Below are 21,141 nucleotides of genomic sequence, written 5' to 3'. Positions count from 1 at the left end.
ACGCTTTTCGAATGGTGAAAGGCCTTGATAGAGTTGATGTAGGGAGTTTGTTTTCTATAGTGAGACAGTCTAAGACTGGAGGGGACAGCCTCAGAACAGAGGGCCATCATTTTAGAATGGAGAGGAGGAATTTCTTTTTCCGGAGAGTGGCAAATCTGTGGAATTTGTTGCCACAGGAGGCTGTGGAAGCCAAGACTTTAGATTCTTGATTGGTCATGGCATGAAGGGATACAGGAGCAGGCGATTGGGGCTGAGAAGAAAAATGGATCAGCTATGATGAAATGGCAGACCATAGTCTGGCCAAATGCCTATTTCTGTTCCCATATCTTATGATCATATAATATCAGAATCCAATTTAGAATTTTTAAAACTCATTTGCAAAGTTCTTTCTTTAGTTGTGTTTAGATGTTGCCTCCAACGATATCCTTCTCAAGTTAGAGATGTGTTTATAGATGTGCTGATGTAATCAACATTTTAACACCGTAAGATGCCTTGCTAATGTGGTTGGAATTTTTGACAAAATAGTATGTTTCCTGCTCAACATTCTCAGTACCAAGATTAAAACTGGAAGAAAATTTTTGTATTCGGCTCCGAAAATCATGGATGGAAACTTTTACAGATCTGCTTCCTTTTTTTTAAAAAGAAGTTGTAATACATTTAGGTTGTGTTTCTGTGTCCCTAGTATGAGTTTGTACTGTACTTTGACAGGATACCTAACCAGGATAGGGTTCCTTCCTCATGACGTTGACTGAGACAGTTTTGCAAATGAGGACAGCTTGTAACTTAAATTGGTATGACGTGGCAGTTTTTGTAAGAAGAGTCCATATAATTGAAACAGAGCAATTGATCATATAATGCCTAATGGCCAGCAGGAGCAAACGGGTGCAACATTTTTAAGGAACTGATGGCTTTGGACTACAATAGTTTTGCCAGTTAAGATTAAAATGCAGGCCTACTAATACCTGGTAGTACAAGTCTGATAGTTAAACCTGGCAGCAGTAATATACACTTTAAAGTAACCTCAAATATTTTCCAATTAACAATTTGTATTGTAATCTGCCAAGAAATTGTAGTTTGAATTGAATCTCAATGGGAGCATGTTTTCCATGTCATTGCTGTTAGCAAGAAGACAAATAATAACTTTGCTGTTCTTCAGTGAGCAGTCGGTGTGGTTTCTTGCATTAAAGCATTTGTACATTGCCTTTAATGACCTCCATCAGCTCATAACCAAAACCTCTTGAGCTGGTGAAGCACCTTCGGCATTCATTTGCAGTACTGAAAATGTGGCAGCCAAATTGCAGGCTCCCACTACTGCAGTATGATGGCCTGCAACGTTTTTGGTAATGTTGAGTAAGGGACGCCTGGGTTTCCTTCCATGCTTCTCTTAATGCCACAGTTTTTGTACAATCAGCTGAGTCTGATTAATGACTCTTCCAGAGGGCAGCACCTATCAACAAAAGATCATAAAAACAAGAACAGGCTGATCTCATAACCACTCTACTGCACTAATCCCATAACTCTTGATGTTCTTCAAACCATCCTATTTTTTTTAGATGTTAATATGCTCAGTAACTGAGCTGCCCATTGGGTTTAAAAAAAAATTACTAAGCTTCACCGCCACTGAGACAAGAAAATGTTCTTTACTTTCCTGACTGGCCAATGCCTTATTTAGGGACTGGCCCCTGGGGCTGTATATCTTGTCTAACCTACACAAGGTGTCAGTTTGTCTTGGATTTTAGGAATCCTCGGAGGCCGGAGGAAAGCTTGCTGAGTCGATCCTGATGATCATGTGTGGAAAGAAAGGATTTTGGAACTTGTGAAAATACTTTTTAAAAATGTATTTGAATAACAACCCAATTGTATTTCCAGATCTCTTTAATCCTAAACAAAACGGTTCTCAAAATGCTTCACTGTCTATTTACCTACTAATTATTACTCCAGCTACTTTAGTGTTTAAGTTATTTGTAGGTAACAGGAATATCCCCTATAATTTGCTGCCCCCCACGCCATTATTTGAGACGACAGAGTCCTATATAGAACCACATGTGGGCGTGCATTGAGCACGTTATGTACTTTGATCTTCTCAGTGGATCATCACCTTGTGGTGGAGAGGCTTGTGACTTGTTGAGATCCTGAAAGGGGTGATCTGGTAGAGTCACCCATGGCAGTAAGGTCCAGGGAGAGATTCCAGACCAAGAGCGATCCAGCCAAGGCCTCGACAGTGGGGCTGGCAGAAGATGACCCATGGCAGCAGCAGTGAAGGGTCCCCAGTCATCTTGCACATCCTGCCACTGGACTCTGACCCTGTCAAAGGCTGTGCGTGTATCAGGTTGCCCGTGTCAAAAAGTCGCACACAGGCCTTCTCCATTAAGGAAATCCACTCCTAACTTTAGGCAACAAAATACCTGCATTGATGAACATCTACAGTGTCTCTTGATTCATCCATAGTTAGCCTTCCCTGTATGTTTAAAGTTCATTGTATTTTTATTACTAAAGTACATATGTCATATATACTGTCCCGAGATTCACTTTGTGGGCATTCACAGTAAATACAAGAAACGCAATAGAATCAATGAAAAAAATGCACACAACAAGATACATAAACAACCAGTGTGCAAAAGACGACAAATTGAAATACAAAGTAAGTTTTTTTTTAAAGAAAGTAATAAATATCGAGAACATGAGATTAGGAGTCTGTGAAAGTGAGTTCATAGGTTGTGGAAACAGTTCAGTATTGGGTGGGTGAAGTTATCCCCTCTGGTTCAAGAATCTGATGGTTGAGGGATAATAACTGTTCCTGGGCCTGGTGGTATGGGTCCTGAGGCTCCTGTACCACCTCCCTGAGAGCAGCCATGAGAAGAGAGCATGGCCTGCGTAGTGCGGTCCTTGATGGATGCTGCTTTCCTGCAACAGCACTCCTTGTGGCTCGATGGTGGGGAGGGTTTTGCCCACGATGGACTGGGCCGTATCCACTACATTTTTGTTGTAGGTATTTTGTCCAAGGAAAATTGCTATTTCCATACTAGGCCGTGATGTAACCAGTCGGTACATTCTCCACCACACATCTGTAGAAGTTTGTCCAAGTTTTAGACGACGTGCTGAATCTTCGCAAACTTCTAAAAGTAGAGGCGCTGTCTTGCGTTCTTTGTAATGGCATTTGCATGCTGGACCCAGGACATTTCCTCTGAAATGAAATGATGTGGCAATGTTAAATTCCTTAGAAATTAACAACAGGAATTTTAAACTTGTGACTGCAAAATTTTTTTCTTACTGTGTAGCTTCTGTCATTTCTGGCTTGGGTTAGTTAAACCAACCACTTTGTGAAACACGATGCGGTATGATTTGTTTCACCAAGTATTTATAGGTGTTGGGATCATTTTCAGAATGAGACCAATGGCCCAGCCAATCCAATCCATTCAGATGTTTCACTTGGACTTGTGGAAACTATTGTGGTCAGAAACCTATAAATATCATTGATGCTTTTAAATATTACTGTTTATTGGAAGGAATCGTGCCTGATCTTGCACCTTATCCCCACCCACAATTACTTCACCAAAAATATCTTGTGCTTTTTAAGAACTGGGGAAAAACCTCAAGCTGAGTAAAGTACTACAAAGAACATGGGATAGATTGGTGTAGATGTGACACTTTATTTGCTTTCCAACTGCCGCCATCTAAGTATATTACAAAGCATCAGGAGTGAGTTAGGTTGTATGAGGCCAGGTCTAGTTTTAATGTGGGATTTCTTTTCTACGGTATTGGAGCAGGCTTCGGACTTGTACAGTTTAAATTCATCATCGAAATGAAAAGGAGGATACTTCAGAAATTCAGAAGTTTGCTGATATGGCCCTGTTTTCCCTTGATAGTGTTGATGAGTCAGGAATTTCCCAAATGGGTTTGTCTTCTCCCTTGCTGAGGAATTGCAATATTTTCAGTGGGCCATGGAGGTGGTAAGTATGTATTCTGCTGTATCACAGTTGGCATGGGACAGGTTGGAGACACTAGCCTTTATTATGTGAATCTGCCTTGAGCTGCACAGTATACTACACTCGTCAATGTCAGCCTTCCCAGAATTCCCTTTGCACACAGCATCAGTAAATTCCACAGTTTCTGCACTTCATGTAATATCTCATTCTGCATGAATGAGGTGTTGGAAAGAAGGTGGCCTATTTGTCAACAAAGTTTCTTCAAGCAACAGATTAAATGGTACTGGCTGAAAGGCAAATACAGTCCACGCGAACAAGTATAATTCCACTTGCGTCCAACGTGGTGTTATGGGCTCCTCTGTACCCAGTTGAAAGAAGCTAGTGGGATCTTGGTTCAAACGTTAGCACTGCACTCCTTTGGTAATGCACTTGAGTGTTAGCCTAATTTTTTTTGTCCTTAAGTCATGGGTATAGTGCAGGCTGCTTGTTGTAGTATTAAGGTTTGACATTGACAAGTACTGAAACCAAGATCTCATTCTGCATGACTCCAACTTGTTCATTGAATGTAGCTCAAACTGACATGAATAGGTAACCTGTCCTGGCTATTTTACTTTTTTATTTAAAAAAACAGTATAATACTGTACATGACTGCAAGATTGTGTGGAAATATATGCATTCACTTTATTTTTGAATTGTAATGTCCATTTTTAACACTGTTCAATGGAGTTCCACTTATGAAAATTTTATCTAAGCGCAACATCTGTTTGGCACAACTGCAAGGCACTAAATCTATTACATAATGATCAATGGGCTTACATGGTCATAATTTGATTCCTACTGTGCGACATTTGTACCAATGCCAATCTCGGGCGGAATAGTTTCCATTTTGCAAAGGGCTAACTTCAGTTGCATATTTTGCATTTTGCTCTACTTCCCTTTCCCTTAGTGTTTGCTTATCATCTTGCAACAAAAATCAGATGACCAGGCACATCCTGATTTAGTTTTATAAACTGCTTTAGTACTTGAAGACCAGGTTAGGCAAGTGGTATGAAATGATTATATCCGTCAAGATTCCTTAAGAGCACAATGGAGCATACTGTATAGGGGGTTTGTCATTACACCTTTGAGTGAAAGTGAACTATATACTATGATCTGTAATCTTGGCAAAGAACCGTAAATGTGTTGTGATGAGAGAAGTTTCTTTATTCAAGTAGTCTGTTTGTCTTGACTAGTTGTTAAACTGAAAGGGAAATCTCACTGATCCAGTATCTTTAGCACAATAAATCAGCAGCTAAAATTTTAATTTGGCTTTAGTTTTATCATGAGTTGAAAGCAGTTTTGCAAAGAATGTACTGTATCTTTTATTGAAATAACTTCACAGTTTTGTCCAGGCTGTGCCACGTGAATTAGATTGCCTGCGTGCTATTGAAGTTGCAGTATTTTGCCCCATTCCCATTGGTTTGAACTATTGGAGGCTTCAGACTTAAACTCCACAAAATGCTGGAGGAACTCAGTGGGCCAGGTAGCATCTATGGAAAAGGGTACATAGTGGGCATTTCAAGCTAAGGCCCTTCATCAGGACTGTATTAATGAGCACCATGGTGAGCTTCCGATGAGAGCCAAGCTGAGTCATCGGTCCTGATGAAGGGTCTCTGCTCGAAACGTTTACTGTTTACTCTTTTCTCTGGCCTGCTGATTTCCTCCGGGGGTGGGGGGGGGGGAAGGACTTTGCGAGAATAACGATTTTAAAAACTGGTAACGTCTGTGGAGAAGGCAATTAGGCTGTGCGGGAAAGTTGAACCCTGATGAGCAGATGCACAGAGACAAGTGACATTGAATAAGTAAATGTTGATGTGCTGAGACAGGAATACTTTCCAAGGGCTAATTGATTACCAGAAGCCCAACTTTTAGTGGATCTGGCAGGTGAAGAGAATTTGACCCCAGTTAATGCTGCAGGAGCATCGTTCCCTGAAGCCTGCCAAATATATGAGCAAAACTCTTCCTTGTCTGACATGCATGAGTGACTCTGGGGATGAAGAAGGTGGAATGGTGTTCAGCATTTGCTTTTAGGTGGTTAAATAACTTGGACAATTGCAACAAGGGCCCTGTTTAATTACAAATCCCATTTCCAGAAAAGTTGGGATATTTTCCAAAATGCAATAAAAACAAAAATCTGTGATATGTTAATTTATGTGAACCTTTATTTAACTGACAAAAGTACAAAGAAAAGATTTTCAATAGTTTTACTGACCAACTTAATTGTATTTTGTAAATATACACAAATTTAGAATTTGATGGCTGCAACACACTCAACAAAAGTTGGGACAGAGTTAAAATATGATTGAAAAGTGCACAGAATATTCAAGTAACACCGGTTTGGAAGATTCCACATTAAGCAGGCTAATTAGTAGCAGGTGAGGTATCATGACTGGGTATAAAAGTAGCGTCCATCAAAGGCTCAGTCTTTGCAAGCAATGATGGGTCATGGCTCACCCCTTTGTGCCAAAATTCGTGAGAGAATTGTTAGTCAGTTCAAAAGGAACATTTCTCAACGCAAGATTGCAGAGAATTTAGGTCTTTCAACATCTACAGTGCATAATATTGTGAAAAGATTTAGAGAATTCAGAGACATAGTGCATAAAGGGCAAGGTCGGAAACCACTGTTGAATGCGCGTGATCTTCAAGCCCTCAGGCGGCACTGCCTAAGAAACCGTCATGCTACTGTGACAATTATAGCCACCTGGCCTCGGGAGTACTTTGGAAAACCATTGTCACTCAACATAGTCAGTTTCTGCATCCAGAAATGCAACTTGAAACTGTATTACGCAAGGAGGAAGCCATATGTCAACTCTATGCAGAAACGCCGGTGAGTTCTCTCAGCCCGAGCTCATCTCAGATGGACTGGAAGACTGTGGAACCGTGTGCTGTGGTCAGATGAGTCCACATTTCAGCTAGTTTTTGGAAAAAACGGGCATCGAGTTCTCCGTGCCAAAGATGAAAACGACCATCCAGATTGTTATCAACGAAAGGTGCAAAAGCCAGCATCTGTGATGGTATGGGGGTGCATCAGTGCCCACGGCATGGGTGAGTTGTATGTATGTGAAGGTACCATTGACTCTGAGGCGTATATTACGATTTTAGAGAGATGTATGTTGCCATGAAGGCAACGTCTCTTCCCGGGACGTCCATGCTTATTTCAGCAGAACAATGCCAGACCACATTCTGCACGGGCTATAATGGCGTGGCTTTGTAGACACAGTGTGCGTGTGCTTGACTGGCCTGCTGCCAGTCCAGATCTATCTCCTATTGAAAATGTATGGTGCATCATGAAGAGGAGAATCAGACAACGGAGACCACAGACTGTTGAGCAGCTGAAGTCTTATATCAAGCAAGAATGGACAAAATTTCCAATTGCAAATCTACTACAATTAGTATCCTCAGTTCTAAAACGATTAAAAAGTGTTATTAAAAGGAAAGGTGATGTTACACAATGGTAAACATGCCTCTGTCCCAACTTTTGTTGAGTGTGTTGCAGCCATCAAATTCTAAATTTGTGTATGTTTACAAAATACAATTAAGTTGGTCAGTAAAACTATTGAAAATCTTTTCTTTGTACTTTTGTCAGTTAAATAAAGGTTCACGTGAATTAACATATCACAGATTTTTGTTTTTATTTCATTTTGGAAAACATCCCAACTTTTCTGGAAATGGGGTTTGTACACAGAGGATCTGACAGTACAATTAGACCCTTGAGGAGAAGCTGTTTGCTGTGATCCTTTGATGCTGCCTGTACAGATTGGAGGAGTTTATGTGCAGTTATCACTAGCTACTTCATGTCTATTACACAAACAACAGAGGTGGAGATAGGACGAAACACACTAATGTACCACAAACAGTGGTAACTCATAACCAATCTCCTTAAGCCACACAACGTCATGGAGGAAGAGGGTATCCTATATCAGAGGGACTGAACCATCTCAAATACCACAAGGGGATTGTTTGACGGCAGCAGATATGGGGATGTAGGATGTATAACTACACCTTGCAGAGGTGTAACACTGCTTAACAACATGTCCCTGGAAAAACCTCATTAGTGGGGACCAAACCAGGAAGGACTACCTGAGCATCTTGTAGGATTTGTGCCAAAGTAAAACAAAGACTCCTCAGTTGTATCGATGTTTTCTTTTCATTGTAGTCCGTATAAATAAGGTTCTAAGAAAACTCTGTGTGGGATTTGAATTTTTTGACCTGAATAAATTGAGTCACTACTGACAAAGATGTGCAGAATGATAAACGTGATATAATTTTTTCTTCAGCATTTAAAATTTTGGACAATGATTTTTGTACCCCGTGTATATTCAGGATCAAGGAGAAACCCAAAGCCCCTTGAGTATGAGTGTTAAATGTTTATCCTCCCGCGATAATTTTGTAATCCAGTAAAATTGGTTTCAGTTCCATTTGAGGAGAGGAAAAGCCATGAGGTTTTTTTTGTTGTCTTCAGAGATCCCCAACCTTATTCCATGGATCCCTATCGTTAACCCAAGGGGTCTGTGGAGCCCAGGTTGGGAACTGCTGTTGTTTTAATATAAAATACATGAATCATATTGTTTTTAATCCTGTGGTGTAGTGAATCTGAAGAACAGGGATGTGAAGACTGTAAATAAAATTTGCTCTAAAAAGATTCACTGAAATTTAAATCTTTTTAGCAGTGCTGTCAATAAATACAATCCTATTATGTCATCAGTGAGTTGTAACACTGGAAAAGGTCACTTTGTACATTTCAAGCACTCAATCTGATGTAACATGAATTCTAATTGTTTTCCATGATGTTGAAAAGATACTTTATGAAATGTTCCTAATCGCCTGAGAGGAATGTTAAATGTAAATGTATGCTCCAGTTGCCTAATCAGTTCAGATTCTGGAATCTACAGCAGCAGTGGACAGTTTAGTTAGTTGAAAAGAAATCTGATCTTATCTGAATATTTTCAATTTTACCATCCAAACCATCAGCTAATGCATTAACAAATCTGATCATAAAGTAATTCAATTAGCCACAAAAATGCACTAGTTTCTTGACGGTGGTCTAACAGTAGTAATTCTACCATCATTTGTGGTAACAAGAGTTAACAATAACTCAAATGAGTTGAAATGCTTTTTAACGGCTAAAGGACCTCTAGTCTGTAATGGGTGGTCTTGCATCAGGTGATGGATGAGCTGTCATACACTATTTGATTATTCCCATTAAATTAGTTTCTGCAGCAGCTGGAAAGTGATCTCAGTGGTAATATTTAAATACCCCTATATATTTGTTGTGCAATCTAAATAGTGCTTGTAGCGTAAGAGTATTTCCCATACTTTAAGTTGTTCTAAGGTTGGGAATTTGTGGTATGTTTTGAAGGGTGGGTGGGGTGGAAAGAAAGTGTTAATCGGCCTCTGTGCCATTTTATGCAGACAATATCTGACCATCCCACGTTATTTTCCTGAGTATTTAGGATCGTGGTGCATCTTGGATTGTCCTTCCATTTTAAAAAGGACAAATATTTCTGACTATCCTGAAATGCCGATTGAAAACAAGATTTGTAAAATTACTACTTACAAACAAGAGAAAATCTGCAGGTGCTGGAAATCCAAGCAACACACACAAACACTGGAGGAACTCAGCAGGCCAGGAAAAGAGTACAGTTGACATTTCCATAGATGTTCCCTGGCCTGCTGAGTTCCTCCGGGGGGGGGGGGAGTGGTGTGTGTGTGTGTGTGTGTTTCTTGCACTCCCTTTTTGGTGTTCTGTTCTCCATGAATTTATCCTTTACAATGTTCCATTTCATGTACAGTGCAATGCAGTAACAAACTTGAACTTCAGATTCTCTTCACTGCAACTGACAAGCAGTATCTCTGCAACATACTAACAAGGTAACAGGCGGACTTTAAGGAGTTTTCTGACACTGGCTAAGAATGTGGAGAAAATATTTATTTTTTGGGTAGGATCTGGATCTGAGAACTGCTGAGTGATTTTGATTTTCCTTTCCTTATATAAAAGCTCAAATGTTGCTTCAGAAAACTAACCAAATATTTTTTTTTCTTCCTGCAGCTGAAGGTGACTCTGGAGCATTTGGAACAAATTCACTGCTGCGCAAGAAGAAAGGTCTTCATGTCCTTCGCCCTGTACATCACAAGTCAAAGCCTCACATCTTGATTGGAATGCCTCAGGATTTCCGACAGATCTCTTCCATAATCGACGTTGACATCCTTCCAGAAACCCACCGCAGAGTCCGTCTTCACAAACATGGCTCTGACAAGCCGCTTGGATTCTATATTCGCGATGGGGTGAGTGTACGGGTAGCCCCTCAAGGAGTAGAGAAGGTCCCAGGAATCTTCATCTCACGGCTTGTACGAGGTGGTCTAGCGGAGAGCACGGGCTTGCTCGCAGTAAATGATGAAATACTAGAGGTGAACGGAATTGACGTTGCTGGGAAGTCGCTGGACCAAGTGACTGACATGATGGTGGCAAACAGTCACAACCTTATCATTACCGTGAAGCCAGCAAATCAACGCAATAACGTCATTCGCAGCAGCAGGGCCTCTGGGAGCTCTGCCGTCTCAACGGACAGTAGTCCAAGCCAACATAACAACACAATAGCTACTGCACCCTATGCTAACCACTACAGTACGGCAGAAGGGGAGAGTGAAGATGAAGGAGATATAATAATTGAAAATGACATGCCATCATACATCCCAAAAACTGTATTCCCAAATTGCATCAATGGAGATCTAACAAAAAAGCTGCAGCATAACATCTCTCTAAACAGCCCACTGTTAGACAGCAAAGAAAGCAAGTGTAAAGGGTCCTTAAACTCTCTGAACATGCACAGTGATGGTTCCAACAAAATAAATTCAAGCCATGGAAACATGCGAGAAGATGGAACAATAATAACACTATAGATGACTTCCTTTTAATCACTTTTTTTATATATATATATAATAAAGCATTCAGAGTAAAATTACCAAGTGGTTGACTTTGACTTCAGCCTTGTTAGGGAGGATGGAATTCGATTGACTTCCATACAAAAATATTAACAAATTGTGAATTTGGTGGAGAAAATATTCATGAAAGCAAGAGAAAAATCACTATCACTCTAATGAAGGATCTTTCAGAGAACTCTGCTTATTCACTGTTTCATTTTCAATGGCAATTAACTAGCCCAAGGTTCTATTTATAAAGCTAACCTCCTGAACTGGTTGCTGTCTAATAAAACTGGAGTACGTCACTTTACAAAGCTGCATTTATACAGAAGTTACCTGCAACTGAAGACAAATGTATCATGTGAAATTGCAATACAAGTGTTTTTAAAAATGCAGGTTTAATATCACAGAATCTGCACATCGCATCAGTGACCTCATTGTTACAAATACAGACTTATTTACAAACTACTTAATCAGCATTACTTGCATTTATCTGATTTGAGAGCAGGAGTCCCCTTTTTCCTATGGAAAACAATAATAAAACAGATTAAATGTGGACAGAAATTTCTGTGGAGCAAAATCCTTTCATGAAGTAGCTGCTGTGCTCCCTAAAAGAATATTTGAGAGGTTTGCAATTTTTAATGTGGGTTTTGGTGGTATGAGGGTGTCCTGTAACTTTTTTTTAAAGTGACCTGTATCTTAAATTTTAAGGAATCCTGCTGGCTTCAATATCCTTTTACCATGCTGTTTGACACTTGCTTTTTGTATTGCACAGACTTGGTACTACTCCTTTATCAGAGCACTATTCAACACTGAGACAAGCTGCTTTTAAGTACTCAAACCCCAGTGTACACTTAGTGACAAAAAGCACTTTAAATTAGGATCATTTTAAAAATAGCTGAATTATCTTGAATGTTAATTGTTTTCAGACTTGCTATAAATTATTAGGTTAATAGTTGATCAAAAGTTCATGATTCTTAACCTGTCATTAAATGAAACTCTCACTGGCTAACATGGGGCACACATTAAGCAATTGTCATCTGAAGAACTTTTGCATTGAATGTAATTGGTTTTTATTTCATTTTAAATTGTGGAAACACTTGGGAATGAACTTGGAGAATTTTTCAAAAAATTGCCACTTAATTAAAAAAAATATTAGCTAGGAAAAAAATGAGGTTTTAGGAGGCCTAAAATCTCGAAACAACTTGTTAATACCATTATTACCATTTCAAGCATTTGCAGCAGAACTGGCTCCATTCTATGATAATATAAATTTTACAGCTTTACTAATTATTTAAAGATGTTCAATAAGAATGAACTACTTGCAGGTCATCTTAGTAACCTGGTAGTTCTAAATAATAAATATGTGGATTACTCCAAAAGCACATAGTCAAGGCCCAGTGATTTTTAAAAAAATTAGTTTAGCCTGTTAGTTTCATGGCCTAATCTGTTTAGCCTGTTAGTTTCATGGCCTAATCTGTTACTTTAAATTTCCAGTCTGTTCACTGTTGGCTGCTGGATTAACAATAATCAACATTTACCTCTCTCCACACTACTAAAAGTATGAAGCACAATGACTTTGCAGTTTTCATATTCTTTCTGTAGAATGAACGGCTTTTGGTTTCTTTCAAAATAACACTGGTACTGGCAAAATCTGTGAAAATATTTCCTCTGCTTGGTAGTTCTAACCACCTTGCAAATGCTTTTGGGAATTGTAGAATGCCAACATTTTGATCTGGCTGGCTGCTATCACCCAAAAACAATTGTAGGCACAATGCGATTGTTTTGACCATTGCTTTAGCTGCATTTATTGCTCCTGTTTCTTTCTCTGGTAGTCTTCTCTGAGCCAGCAGGGTTCAATGGTGGGGTATGACTTTGCTGTATTTTTTTTAATGACTGTGTATGTATTTTTTGATTTGTTATGCATTAAAATCTGTTTGGTAAAGAGATGAGGGCAATTTTATCTAATTGGGGATATTTTGTAATTTTTTTATGAAATGAGGGCAGTATTTTTCTTACTTTTTTGTATTTGACCCCATTCAATCCTTTGTCTCCATTTGCCTTCCCTAAACTGTACTACCTTGTATTTATCTTATTTAACAGTTGAGCAGTCTTGAAGGTTAAGACTGCAGACCATTGCGAATGGTCCATAGTTGTATGCTGATCATTCAAATAAAGGTTCTAACATGCACCAAAACAAGTTTCCTTTCAACTTGAATCAGTATTCCAAAACAACTTGTACTAACTATAATACTCATTTAAAAACCCCATGCATAGCTCGACATGTGGAGCTGTACTGAGCCAAAAACAAGCTCAGTATGGGAAATCAGTTTTGAGGAATGGAGGCTTGGGGGTGGGGTGGGGGGGAAGGAATCAAAGGAATTTTGGGAGGAAATTCCAGAGTAACCCAGATGCATGAACCTGTATTGTTAACCATAGTAAAGTGTGCATCATCAGACATGCGAATTTGAAACTGTTTTGAACTAAAAGTTGAAGCCAGTGATTTTAATATGAGGGTTTTAAATTGGAAAGATTAAGTACTGGGATACAACAACCCAGCAAGGATAGTGGCATAGTGAGGTAGCAGTTCGAGCAACTTCCTGATTCTGTGTGGAGTCTGTTTCTCTTACTGCGACAGTGTCAGTTCCCCTAGGTACTTGGGATTTCCTCCCACATCCCAAAGATGTGCTAGTTGCTAGCTTAAGAAGCTGCTGTTTTATATTTTTTTAAAAATAGTGATTGGCGGGGAAATGGGGACAAGACCAGTGAGGTTTATTGTTAATGGACATCTGAGGGAAAAGGTTACCAAGGAAACGATTGGCCAGCATGCACTCCTAGGCCAGTTGGTCCAACGTCTTAAGAAAACATGAATTGAAAAGGAATTTAATAAAAAAAAACGTGAGGCAAGTTACAAGCAGTAAAGACTTGTCCAAGTTGAGGGTGAGGGATTTGGCTGACAGGACCTGTTAAGTGTTCAAATCGTATAACTGGACAAGGGCAACATAATTAGAGGTGAAGGTATAATTTGAAATTGAGATCTGTAAGCCAACACTGGATCAAATGCCGAACAACAGAATTTGGCTAGATTGGCACAAGCATCATGGGTTGTGGGAAGACACTGGCGTCACTCTCCAATGAGAGTGAAGAAAGTTGCTACCAATCTTAAATTGATTGGTTGCCAACCTGCTGCTACAACTTGTTCCTCTATGTAGGGTGCTGACAAACAAATGTGTTCTTGTTTGGGAAACAAACCCCAAAGAGTTAAAACTGCAGGGTTGGTGGGATCAAAAACTTGAATGTTAACTGCTGTGGTTCTTTTGCATGGGAAAATTTTACTGACTTTTTACATACATGAGGGGAGGGGGGCACTGATCGTATTTGAGAAACAGACTAGAACTTGCTGCTCTAGCTGTTTAAGTACTATCTTCTGACTCCGTTTCCTGTTGACAGAAACTGATGGAAATTGCATTTTTGATTTAAAAGGTAAAATTGGCAGTCCTTTCAAGTTTAGGGGAGATCATGTTATCCCTCTTCCCTAGTTTCTTTCCAACTTTACAGCATTTTATACTCTGCTGCATGCATCTACGTGCAACTGACTGGCAATCTTTCCTCGATCTTGCATCATCAAGACAACCCCAGTGTTTGTTTCACATAAAAATTATCTCTCCCTGCTTATTTACCATCAACATCATAGAATGGTTTTCTATACTTCCATACTGTCCTTCACTGTAGGTTCACCATAAGCTGCCATCTCATCTCTGTTGCTCAATACTTGTTGGAAAGACTTCGCATGTCAGCACCCTTCTGGAGAAAAACATTTTGTGAAAGATCAATTCCAAATCTCCTTTTAAGCAAAGTTTGGTAAGCAATGGTCTCCACTCATTGCCTTAATTAACCAAGTTTAAAAGTTTCTCTCCATGCTACCTTTATTTCTGCCATTAAGCGCTTTTAAATTCAAATAAATCTCAGCATAATGTCCTCCTTGGTCCCATGTTTGTTGTGCTTCCACTTTATATTATGCTTGTGGGAACATTCAGTTCCAGACTGCACTCCAAGGATATCTTCCCACCTTTGTCCACCTGTTCTGGAAATCCAAAACCATGTCCCCACCACCTCCAGTTCTTAACCTTGGACATTATTCTTCCTCAGCCCAGTGAGTGAACCTCTGCCTTCATCCAAAACCATCACTTTGCTCATTTGGATCTTCTGCTATGGGTACTTGGTCTAATTTATACATTATCAACACTTTGGTCATTTTTCTAATTAGAGGTACTGCTAAAGAAGAAAACAGGCTGATCAATGGTACTTGGAATATAATCAATGAAAAGATGAATATTAAATTTGCCACTCAAGTGCCTACATTGTGGCCATCAATGGAAACTGTGTGGCTATGAGAATAAATCACAAGATGGCTATTGTGCAGTGAGTGGGATCACCACCAGCGGTGTACATAGCTCCTGACCTCTGGGATTGGGCTATCCAGGAACAACCATTTGCTAAAGACAGCACAAAGTGCCAGAGGAAATTCAGGAAAAGCAAAAACAGCACAATTACAGATTCGAGATGCAGTGAATTTTCATTTTTTTTCCAAAACCAACCACCTCATTTAAAATAACACACATTAAAGTTGCTGCCTGGCCCGCTGCATTCATCAGCAACTTTGATGTGTGTTGCTTGAGTTTCCAGCATCTGCAGAATTCCTCGTGTTGACCTCATTTAAAATGTCCATATTGTGACAGTCCCCACTTTTGAAACTTCCTACAGTAACACAATGGTCCTGAATCCTCTGAAGTTTTTGGTTGCCTCTTCCCCCATTCGTCTGTCTGATTTGAAATGTTAATGCTCAAAGCTTTTCCAGAATGAAAACTGTGATGCTGCAAGACAGTGAGATCACCGATCTCTGTGACCAGCGAAAAGTTAGGTGGACGCACAATAAATGGTGTGTGTTTAAAGTGTACCTGCTGTTACTAATCGTTACAAACTGCACACATTTTCACACAGATAACTATAATTGGGTATTTCAGTTGACATGAAAATTGCAACTTACTGCTAATCAGTGAAAGCAACGGAGTCAGGCTGGAAATTCACCCAACTCTGCATCAGTGCTCATCGCAATATTGTTCCCTTTTCCCTTACTTTTTGCAGTTGTATAGCAAGATCTTTCACTCCAGGCTGATGTCTACTTGAGTATTGGGAAAATAGATGAACATTTGAGAAACAATCCTGTCAAATGTAAACTCCATCTCACATTTGCCTTCTGAGTTTCCCATTAGCTGCATTTTCTGAAAACTTGACATTAAAAAGCATCCAAGATTTTTCAAATTTGTAATACTTACTGTGGTTAATAGAACTTGTACTGCTGAATTGTGGGTTTTGCCAAAGTGGCTCTAATTCTTTAAAATGAAGAACGATATCAAATTTTGTTTCAAATATTATTAGAAAGTGCAGATACATTTTTTATACAAACAATTAAAAATTGTGGAATGAAACATCAATACTTGAATATTTATTAACGTCTCCAAATCCTAGGGTTGTGTTTTTTTTCTGCAAAGGATGGATGCAGCCAGATGGCAGAGAGGATCTAAATGTGGTTTCAAGGATTCTGTTAGGAAGAGATTAAGGATAATACTTTGTTTACCAACTGAAACTACAATTTTGTGGGGGAAGAGGTGGGAATGGGTTTTGGCTGGTTAAATATTAAAATACTGGAGCACCCTCTACAGAGTTTAAGAAATGAAACAAATGGTGTCATTTTACCAAGACTTTTACTTCAAGCAAGGATACAGCAACAGGACAAAGAGGGTTTTGTGCTGTTCTGTTTTTTTAAAAATAGTGTACCAAAGATAGTATTGTTTCCTCTCCAGTACAGCGAGTCATTTAGCAATACTGGAAACACTGTATCATCGCGACCCAATAGCAAACAGTTTGCCCTCAGCACAATGCACAAGGAATCTTTAAAAGCATTGTAAGGTGGGCCCCACCTGTGTGTTATGAAGTTTGGGGGCGGGGGGTGGTATGCAGGCTTGTACACTTGCCCAATTTGTTTCACATATCTAACGACCAAATTCATTCATCCATACTACTGAGCGTAACTGACAATGAATAAGCAATCACTTAATGGACAAACAAAAATAATCTAGAGCATGTGGAAATCTAAACATACACAAGATTAATGCTCACAATGTAATTTGTCTGATAAAGGTGTACTTTCCACAATTAAACATTTTAGGTGGTCAACAATTAACCTCATTCTCTTTCTCAGTTAGTGGATTATATAAAATGCAGAAACTTTGACTAATCTATAGAGCATGTGATGCCGTCGCTGGAGAATCCATCCAATGTGTCACCTTCAGGAACTTCAAAGTGACATTTATGGTATTATCAGTACAGCTTTTCCTGAAAAGTTGATCACATTTATTAAAGGGCATTAAAAGAGGCATGAAATGGGGCAGCATTGATTCGGTGGGCCGAAGGACCTGTTTCTGTTCTACATAATTCTATGACTGTACACAATCGAAAAGATAAAAGCTAAGTAAGTTTAAACAGCGAAAAGAAGTAATGCATGTTGGGCTGAACTGAGCTGACTCTTACGTCAGAGTCTCAGCCTGAAATATCGACTGTTTATTTCCCTCCGTAGATGCCGCCTGACCGGCTGAGTTTCTCCAGCATTTTGTGTGTGTGTTGTTCAAGATTCCCAGCATCTGCAGAATCTCTAGTGTCGCCAAGAGGAGTCAGATGCACACCAAAGCCGACTAGCGTGCAGCTGGTAACTTATCCACTCGCATGGAGTTGTCCTGGACGAGTAAGTGCAGCTGAGTATTTGAATTATCTTACTGTAAGCATTTTCATGCTGCATTTTTTAAACAAACTTGCTTTTAAAGGGTAGTTTGAAGGCCGACATGGGGTGGGTCAGTAACTGGTGCACTTAATGGGTTGGGTGGTTAGGCACAGTTAATCTCTCAACTGGACAAGCAACCTTGGTGTTAGGGTAAAGAAAATAACTGGCTGTTTCAATTAATACTTTATGACTTATCGCTGAGTTCAAGCACCAACTCCTGCCCTTGGTTTTACCTTAAAAGTAACAAGAGAATGAATGATTATAAAGTAACAATAAAGCATAAATAAATTGTGGAAACGCAGTGATGATCCAGAGCAAAATAAAAATCCAAATGCCAGAAAACAATGAGTCACTCCATGTCAAAGAGGTGCTGGCACATGGAGAGAGTTCTTGGAAGTTTGTTTTAAGGCATTGGAGTGGAAAGGCTGTGGGGGTCAGAAGGCAAATCGTTCAGTATTGTTTCCAACCTGCCCTGTATTTGTATGGCAGGTGGAGTTGATGTTCTGATTAATTCTGCTCGCTGTATGTACTATTGATGATGTGATTTGGTTACAATGCACTCACCGCATAGCGGTATCCTGCAGCTGAGATGATTAGCGCACAGTCATCCCTGACTCATCGGTCATGGGCTTGAACTAATCACCTGGGCACGACAGTGCAAGTGAATTCAGTTCACAGTTACACAGGTTCTTCGGCCTGACTGGTCCATGCTGACCGAGATGACCCATCCAAGCTAATCTCATTTACCAGCGTTTGCTCCGTAACCTTCTAGACCTTTCCAGTTACCTGCCCAACTGTCTTTTAAAGGTTGTTATTGTACCTGTCTCAACCACTTCCTCAGGTAGCTTCTTCCACATACATGCTAACTTTTGTGGTTTTTTAAAAAAGTCCCTACTAAATCTTTCCCTTCTCACCTTAGATCTATTGGCCTCTAGTTCATGATTCAGTAATCCTGGGAAAAGGTGAATTACATTCATCCTATCTATACCCTTCATGATTTTATACCCCATATAAGATCATCTCTCAGTCCCTTAATTAAAACATGTATTTTTTAAAACCGTACCGGTAACCGTGACCAAGAACACATCAGGTGCCCTTGAGAAAGAGAAATTTGCTATCCTCAATCCTTTCTACACCCACAAGCATTTTCAAGGTCTGGCGTTCCCTACACTATAAGGCTGAGACATTTCCATCATTGTGTATATTCATGAGACTTGCATCTGGTGGCCATCATAGGTCGGAAGGCTGGGAAGAAAAATGATCCAATTTGTTAATTCATGAGGTAAAGAAGGGTATATTTTTGGGCATCCAGGGAGGTAGGGATAGCACAAAGCTGTTGAAATGTACAATGAACCAGTATGTTGTCCATTGGCAGAGATATTTTAAGGACCAAATGGGTTAAACTACTGGGAGAACTCATTGGGTGAAGTAGTATGGTCAATGTTTTAAGTGATGACTAACCCAGCATTGGAGCATAGAACAGTACAGCACAGGAACAGGCCCTTTGGCCCACAACGTTATGCCAACCAGCTAAAAAGTAAATTTTTAAAAAACCTGAAAACTAATCCCTCCTACCTACACAATTCATATTCATGTGCCTATCTAAACATCTCTTAAGAGCCTCTAATGTATTTGCCTCTACCACCATACCAGGCAGGGCATTCCAGGATCCACCACTCTGAGTGGAAAAACTTACCCTTCACATCCACTTCGAACCTAGCCCATCTCAACTTAAATGCATACCCTCTGGTATTAGACATTCCGACCCTGGGAAAAAGATGCGCCGTGTCTACGCTATCTATACCTCTCATAATCTTGTAAACCTCTATCAGATTTCCCCTCAGGAAACAACCCAGCATTGTCCAGCCTCTCATGATAGCACATGCCCCCTAAACCGGGCAGCATCCTGGCAAACCTCTTCGGCACCCTCTCCAAAGCCTCAACATTCCTTCTAGTTCTGGGAGACTAGAACTGAATACATGATGTGGCCTAACCAAAATTTTATAAAGTTGCAACATAACCTCTTGGCTTTTGAACTCAGTGCCTCGACTAGTGAAAGCAAGCCTTCCATCAGCCTTCTTAACCTCCCTATCGATCACTTCCATGGAGCTATAAGCTTGGACCCCAAGGTCTCCCAGCTCAGCAGCACTATTAAGGGTCTTGCCCTTAAAGTGTACGGTCTCCTTGCTTTGGCCCCACCAAGGTGTAACACCCCCCATTTATCTGGGTTAAACTCCATCTGCCATTTTTCTGCCCATATCTGTAAATGATCTACCGTGGGTACAACATTAGCCACTCACCAGTCCGCCAGAACCCCGCCTGTGCCAAGAGAGAACGCGAAGATACTGGTCAAGGCCCCAGCAATTTCATCTCTTGCCTCCCTCAATTACCTGGGGTAAATCCTATCAGGCCCTGGGGATTTATCCACCTTAATATTCATTTGGAGACCCAACACTTCCTCCTCCTTGACCTCTAAATGACTTAACAGATTTATACACTCAGCACTGATCTCCTGGTCCTTCATGTCGTTCTCCTTGGTAAATACTGAAGCAAAGTACTCATTATGTACCTCACTCACATTCTCCACATCCAAGTAAATGCACCCCTCTTTATCTTTGAGTGGACCTACCCCCCCCCCCCCAGCTATCCTCTTGCTTGATGTATGTATAGAATGCCTTGGGATTCACCTTAATCCTACTCGCCAAGGACTTTTCATGGCCACTCCTGGCTTTCCTAATTACATTCTTTAGTTCTTTTCTGGCTTCCTTATACTCCTCATGTGCTTCATTTGATCCTAAGTTCCAAAGCTTTACATACTGTACTTCTCATTTTTCTTCTTGACTGAGTTCATCACCTCTCCGGACATCCAAGGTTCTCTTGCCTTTCTATCCCCGTCCGTCCTTCTAACAGGAGAACATGCCTTTCTGCAATTAATCTTTAAAATGTCTGATGTGAATTTGCCAGAAAAAAGGTACTCCCAATTAAATCATCTTAGTTCCAGCCAAACGCCCTTGTAATTTGCCCCAATCCAGTTTAAAGCTCTCCCACAAGGAACATACCTATCCTTATCTATGGCTATCCTGAAAGTTCAAGAGTTGTGGTCACTGTTCCCTAACTGTTCACCCACTGAAAGGTCAATCACTTGGCCAGGCTCACTACTCAACACCAGATCCAATACGGCCTCTCCTCGCATTGAACCATCTACATATTGATTTAGATTATGAAGACACGCAGTCCTCTTTTATTGTCATTTAGTAAGGCATGCATTAAGAAATGATACAATATTTCCTCCGGTGTGATATCACAAAACACAGGACAGACCAAGACTGAAAAAAAACTAACAAAACCACATAATTATAACATATAGTTACAACAGTGCAACAATACCATAACTTGAAGAAGTCCATGAGCACAGTA

At 40.0% G+C, this 21,141-nt stretch overlaps 1 protein-coding gene and 1 long non-coding RNA gene across 2 annotated transcripts in view; one reads left to right on the top strand and one right to left on the bottom strand.

Annotated features, from left to right (window-relative positions):
• The window catches only part of pard6a (par-6 family cell polarity regulator alpha), a 78,147-nt gene extending 65,077 nt beyond the window's left edge, over positions 1–13,070 (top strand). Inside the window, exon 4 of the mRNA XM_063066798.1 lies at positions 10,015–13,070. Coding sequence (XP_062922868.1) covers positions 10,015–10,865 — 851 coding nt within the window. The 3' untranslated portion in view covers positions 10,866–13,070. The remainder of the gene's footprint in view (positions 1–10,014) is intronic.
• The window catches only part of LOC134356144 (uncharacterized), a 44,586-nt gene continuing 25,969 nt past the window's right edge, over positions 2,525–21,141 (bottom strand). Inside the window, exon 5 of the long non-coding RNA XR_010020289.1 lies at positions 2,525–3,184. This is a non-coding gene — a long non-coding RNA (uncharacterized LOC134356144). The remainder of the gene's footprint in view (positions 3,185–21,141) is intronic.

This window comes from Mobula hypostoma, chromosome 14, assembly GCF_963921235.1.
Source record: "Mobula hypostoma chromosome 14, sMobHyp1.1, whole genome shotgun sequence".
NCBI lineage: Eukaryota > Metazoa > Chordata > Chondrichthyes > Myliobatiformes > Myliobatidae > Mobula > Mobula hypostoma.
The sequence above is the reverse complement of the archived record's forward strand: the minus strand, read 5'-3'. Positions and strand labels throughout refer to the sequence as shown.